The sequence below is a fragment of the Syngnathoides biaculeatus genome, chromosome 2, assembly GCF_019802595.1.
Source record: "Syngnathoides biaculeatus isolate LvHL_M chromosome 2, ASM1980259v1, whole genome shotgun sequence".
NCBI lineage: Eukaryota > Metazoa > Chordata > Actinopteri > Syngnathiformes > Syngnathidae > Syngnathoides > Syngnathoides biaculeatus.
In genome coordinates, this window is record NC_084641.1 from 16,917,415 (window position 1) to 16,923,602 (window position 6,188).

Consider the following 6,188-nt stretch of genomic DNA (forward strand, 5'->3'; position numbering starts at 1 on the left):
TTTGGAGCTTTATACACACCTACCTGTTATTTGAACCCACGAAGCTCTCGTCTTCTGCACCCATGCAATCCATTTTTCACAACGAACAGGGTCTCTTTCAAACTTATGAAGGGTAATTCCATCCTCCCGAGTGTTCAAGCAATGTCCAGCAATGCAGTGAGCCGGCATTTTGGCTAACACGAAGGAACAATGAGGTACTTTTCCGGAGGTAAAACTAATAGAAACAAACGAATCCACTTGAGGGCGGTCCTGCCGTGTACTTCATTTTCTGCTTCGTCTTGAAAACAAATCCCTCAAGAAGATTTTCATGGCGGGAGTTACAAAAAGACATATACGTCAAAATCATGTTTTGTGGTGAAAAAACGCATGGGTCCATGTTGGCTGCCGTTTTTTCATGAATAACATACTAAAAATCACGCATTTCATGACAGTGGCACTTTAACAACGAGCTGCTGCTCAGCCTACTTCTGCTTCCTAGTTTTCCTGACACCGCCTCCCTCTGCTCTTAAAGAGGTACACTCATAATTACAAACAGAACACACACCCGCAACTTTATATTTGCGGGCATGACTGACCACACCCGTACATTTTTCAAATGTGAGTGACTGGAACCCTTCGTATTTGAAGTATAGTTTTGAATATAAAAGATGAAACAGGAAACAGATTTTTATTTCACCTTCTGTAACCAGGTTGAGCTCACAAGGAAAGTATTCACATTTGTCCACTCTAAGCCGCTGAAACTTGCCACCCCTCCATGAAGTCGTCGGGCTCCAGGTAGCATTTCGTAAATGTTACTGTCGATCTTGAGTCCCACAAAACTTACACGCTTGCATTTTTTTCCGACAAGGCGGCGCTGGTCTCTGCTGTGTCGCAGGCCTTAGCAGGTGCTTTCACAACATTGCCAGGAGTAACAGGGCCTCTGCCCAGTTGCAGACGGGTAAGATGGACCACGGTAGTTCTGGATGGAACGGAGTGACTGTTGTCCGTCAACTGGTGCCGACAGTGTAACAAGATCAGGAAGCAGCGGTGGAACTGATGGGAAGAAGAAGGGAAGGTCAAACAAATGCCATGTTTTGTGTATAGAAAATGCATGGGCGGGAGATCCTCCAATGAACCCCCCAACCTCACCTGCTTGTTCATCAGGATGTAGATGACGGGGTTGAAGACGGTGCTGCTCTTGGCGAGGATGGAGGGCACCACGCTGGCCACGGGGCTGATGAGGCCCGGCTGGCCGAAGGTGGCCATCATGGCGACGATGCCGTACGGCATCCAGCAGAGGAGGTAGCAGAACATCGAGATGATGATCATGAACAGGACGTGGAACTCGCGCCGCCTTGTCCGTCGAATTCGACCCACCTGACGACACGGGTGGTGTGGCAACATGCCAATGAAAGGGAGTCATAAATACAAACTTTTTAATGGAGTATTCAATGACTACTTTTGAAAACAGATATCTGTACTTTACGCTGCTTACTTTGTTGAAACAAGCCTGCTACTTTTCTCGACCTCCGTGGATGACACAATGTAAAAAAAAAAAAAAAAAAAACCATAAACTGAGAGAGAGAAAGTCAATATGATTGAGATTCTGAGGACTTAGAGGCGGAGCCTTAACCAAGAAGCTTTAACAACAACGATGCAACTCATTCGGAAAAGCAAGATATTCCCTGTTAACGGCTTTATGAAAGAAAATTGTTTTTGAATGATTTGGGCCGCGGGTCTCGTCGTGTTTCATCCCGAAAAAAAAACCCAAATTATTTTGATGGAAAAAAACATCACTCCCAGCCTGAGGTGTACGTTTCCGTTATCGTTAGCTTTTCTTTGTTCTCACTTTGCAATGTTAGCAAAGCTGTGGCAGCAAATTATTTTCACAGCATAAAAGAGCGAATCCTAGCAATTTTTTACTTCTCAGAATGAGCACTTAAAATCCAACATCCATCCATTTTCTTAGCTGCTTATCCTCACAAGGGCCACAGGGAGTGCTGGAGCCTATCCTTGCTGTCAACGGGCAGGAGGTGGGGTACACCCTGAACTGGTTGCCAACCAATCACAGGCCACTAAAAATGCAGTAAAGGAGGGAAATTACTTTTTACACAGATATGTATTTGTTTAATTGCTTGAATTTATTGAAATGAGTACTTTACACATTAGTGATCTGCAAATACCGTGCTTGCAAATCATCACGTGTGCCTTGGTAAATTCGCATTTCATTGACTTGGTCTGGGCGGCACGGTGGGTCAGCTGGTAAAGCGTTGGCCTCACACTTCTGAAGACCCTGGTTCGATCCCGGCCCCGCCTGTGTGGACTTTGCATGTTCTCCGCGTGCCTGCCTGGGTTTCCTCATCCACATCCCAAAAACATACAACATGAATTGGACACTCTAAATTGCCCCTTGGTGTGATTGTGAATGGGAATGGTTGTCTCGATGTGTCCTGCGATTGGCTGGCAACCAGTTCAGGGTGTACCCCGCCTCCTACCTGTTGACAGCTGGGATAGGCTCCAACGCGCCCAGTGATCCTGGTGAGGGTAAGCGGCAAAGAAAATTGATGGATGCATTGTTCTGAAAATAATATCTGAATATCATTTTTATATGGGAGCAATTTATACTGCGAGCAAACGTGAACAATTCGGTTGCCAGCGTCACATTCACCACCGACTCAGTAAATTTGTGAGTAGATTGAGAGAAGATGATCATAATTTCAATATACTGTTTATTGTTTTTGTGCGATTGTTGTTAGGTGCTTAGAAAGACTGCTGAACTGACAATCAAAATGAAATTTGACTTTGTCGCCGTTAAGGCGACGGGCTGCTCACCTGCGCCGACCCACCTGTTTGACGGCGAGCAGAAGGCGGCCGTAGCAGTACGCCATGATGAAGACGGGGAGACCGAGACAGAAGACAAACAGGCAAACGATGTAGGAGTGGGAGCGAAACGTTCGCTCGGTCCACGTCACCGAGCAGCTGGTTCCCGCTCCCTCCAGCCCGTAGCTGCTCCACCCCAGCAACGGGGGCGACGTCCACGCCAGCGAGTAGAGCCAAGCCCCGCACGCCGCCCACAGAGGCTTCCTGTAGTCCAGGGCCCGCTTGTTGTACACCATCAGGGTGCTGTATCGCTCGTAGGACAGCAGGGCGAGAGACACCAGAGACACAATACCTAAGGGCAGAAGCGCTAGAATCACATCTCGTACTCCGTGTAGCGTCTTTCACCGCGATTGTTTTTTTTTAAAAATCAGATGGCCTTGATGAAGGAAGGAGACAAAGATAAAGGAGAAGACGGGCAATTTTCAAATGCTCGTGCAGTGAGTGTGCCCACGAGTGCGTGACAAGTGAGTGACACTTCCCAAGACCTGCCATCTGTCTGTGATTAGTTGTTTTTCCTCAGGCGCGGTGATTCCCAAGATAGGACAAGAGACAGCGGAATTCTTCATAAATCATTTTTAGATTTTTAATGTACTACAGTCCTACCACGGCAGCGATGACCATTTTAAAAACAGGAACCTACGTCAAACTGTCAAAATGGATCATATTTGATACTAATACATACAATATATAAGTACATCTCCGCATATGTACATTTTACTTTGACTTAATCACTTGTAGCCGTCAATCTATTCTCAATAGGGCTTATCCTGGAGCCCATTACATCTGAATTCGAGCGAAAGGTTGTCAGTCCCAGGGCAACTTCCATATATTTTTATTATATATTCTTTTTTTTTTTTTTTTTTTTTAAACACTGCCCAAGTACAGAGCGTGAGTACATCTGCCATCTCTGGCGCCGACTAGACTCACCCAAGCAGGAGTTGATGAAGCCGTACCACGAGCAGCCGAGTCGGCCGAACAACCATCGGTTCCGCACACTGGACGCGAAGCTCAGCGTGGTCCCGCACGCGCACACCAGCATGTCGCTGACGCTGATGTTGAGCAGCAGCACGTTGACGGGCGTCCGCAGGGTTTTGAACCTGCAGAAGAGAACCAGCACCAGCAGGTTGTTGAGGAAGCCTAACACCATGATGGAACCCAGGAAGAGCGACACCACGCGGTGACCGCTGCTCGTCAACTGTTGCCGCGGCGCGTCGCTCCACCAGTCGGTGGTCCGGTTCGTGCTTGTCCCATCCGAAAACATGATGACCGAGCCGGGTCGAGTGGGCGCCTGTCATCGACCTATACAGCCCCGCTGCGCCCCCGCCCCCGCCCCCGCGCTTAAATGCGCTCGTGGGTCGAAGACGCGTGTGTCAAACTCATGGCCCGGGTGCCAAATACGTCCACTCACATTTAAGTTGTTAATGTCTGACATGACCGCTTTGTGCCGCAATTGTGCACGGCTGGTTGGCCTCACAGTTCTGAGGGCTCAGGCTCAAATCTGGCTCGCCTGCGTGGAGTTTGCATGTTCTCCCCGTGCCTGAGTGGATTTTCTCCAGGTGTTCCTGTTTCCTCCCACATCCCCAAAACATTCATGCATGCTTGCTTAATTCAAGGCTAAATTTTCCCATTGGTGTGAGTGCATTGTTTGTTTATATGTGCAATTGGCTGACATTCAGTTCAGGGTGCAGCCCACATCTCGCCCCGTGTGAGGATAAGCAGTACGGACGACGAACAAATGGCTGTCGCATGTCAGCAGAATTAGACATCACATTCTTCTTCAATCATGCCTCCAAAAAATAAATGAAACATTAAAACACAGAACTTAAAAATGCAAGCCATTAAAGACATTTCGGGAATAAAATGCTGCTGTTTATGCACGTTGCCACTCTGTCACAGCTTCTGGTTATTTTTGCCTCATGCCTGGAGAGAAACAGCATGGGCTGAGACACAAAGCCACACCGAAGTGTTTGGTCCTGGGTTTGCCAAAATGTCTTTCTTAATTACAGTCAACAAACGCTTTTTACTATCACCATGAAATGCGGCCCAAGAATGCGTGAACAGCCGTTTATTAATTGGCCTTCACATTCACGTGGAGTGAACGTTCACAGTTTGGAGGTTGGGGGTTAGAATCCGGACCACGGAGTTCAGCTCCCTCCAAAGATTTTCTATTGGGATGAGGTCTGGAGACTGGCTAGGCCACGCCAGAACCTTGATTTGCTTCTTACGGAGCCACTCCTTGGTTTCCTGGCTGTGTGCTTCGGGTCATATTCATGTTGAAAGACCCAGCCACGACCCATCTTCAATGCTCTGACTGAGGGAAAGAGGTTGTTCCCCAAAATCTCACAATACATGGCCGTGGTCATCCTCTCCTTCGTACAGAACAGTCGTCCGGTCCCATGTGCAGAAAAACAACCCCAAAGCATGATGATACCACCCCTGTGCTTCACAGTAGGGATGTTGGACTTGGGATGGAACTCATCATTCGTCTTCCTCCAAACACGGTTCGTGGAATTATGACCAAAAAAAGTTCCATTTTGGTCTCATCTGACCACAAATCTTTCTCCCTGGACTCGTTTGTATCATCCAAATGGTTACTGGCAAACTTAAGACGGGCCTTGACGTGTGCTGGTTGAAGCAGGGGGAGCCATCCCCTGCCACGCATGTTTTCAAACCATGACGTCTTAGTGTATTACCAACAGTCACCTTGGAAACGCTGGTCCCAGCTCTTTTCAGGTCAATGACCAAGTCCTGTCGTGTAGTCCTGGGCTTATTCCTCACGTTTGAGACCCCACGTGGTGATATCTTGCATGGGACTCCACTCCGATTGAGAGTGACCGTGATGTTTAGCTTCTTCCATTTTCTAATGATTCCTCCAACTGTGGACCTGTTTTCACCAAGCTGTTTGGCAATTTCTCTATAGCCCTTTCCAGCCATGTGGAATTGTACAATTTTGTGTCTTTGGACAGCTCTTTGGTCTTGGCCATGTTACAAGTTTGAGTCTTACTAATTGCATGGGGTGGACAGGTGTCTTTATGGAGCTAACAACCTCACACAGGTGCATCTGATTTAGGATAGTACATGGAATGGAGGTGGACTTTTAAAGATGGACTAACAGGTCTTTGAGGGTCATAATTCGAGCTGATGGACAGGTGTTCAAATACTTATTTGCAGGTTTATCGCACAAAAATCATTAAAAAATCATACATTATGATTTCTGGATTTTTCTTTTTAGATTCTCTCTTTCACAGTGGACATGCACCTACGATGAAAATTTCTTACCTATCCATGATTTCTAAGGGAGAGAACTTGCAATATAGCAGGGTGTTCAA

The 6,188-nt window shown here is 47.2% G+C and overlaps 1 protein-coding gene across 4 annotated transcripts; it reads right to left on the reverse strand.

Moving 5' to 3' along the window:
- Positions 1 to 739: 739 nt before the first annotated feature.
- On the reverse strand, positions 740 to 4,640 carry LOC133494720 (opsin-3-like). 4 transcript variants are annotated; one of them, XM_061808821.1, is made up of 5 exons: positions 4,268 to 4,640; positions 3,787 to 3,956; positions 2,812 to 3,151; positions 1,129 to 1,356; positions 740 to 1,032 (listed from the first exon to the last, which is right to left on the reverse strand). In XM_061808821.1, the coding sequence occupies exons 1-5, from the start codon at positions 4,289 to 4,291 to the stop codon at positions 820 to 822; spliced, it is 975 nt and encodes a 324-aa protein (XP_061664805.1). In that variant the 5' UTR covers positions 4,292 to 4,640; the 3' UTR covers positions 740 to 819. The 4 variants fall into 4 exon arrangements, with proteins under 4 accessions (XP_061664805.1, XP_061664813.1, XP_061664791.1 ...); XM_061808829.1 differs by having other exon boundaries at positions 2,826 to 3,151; positions 4,268 to 4,357; XM_061808807.1 differs by lacking the exon at positions 4,268 to 4,640 and having other exon boundaries at positions 3,787 to 4,261.
- Positions 4,641 to 6,188: the final 1,548 nt, after the last annotated feature.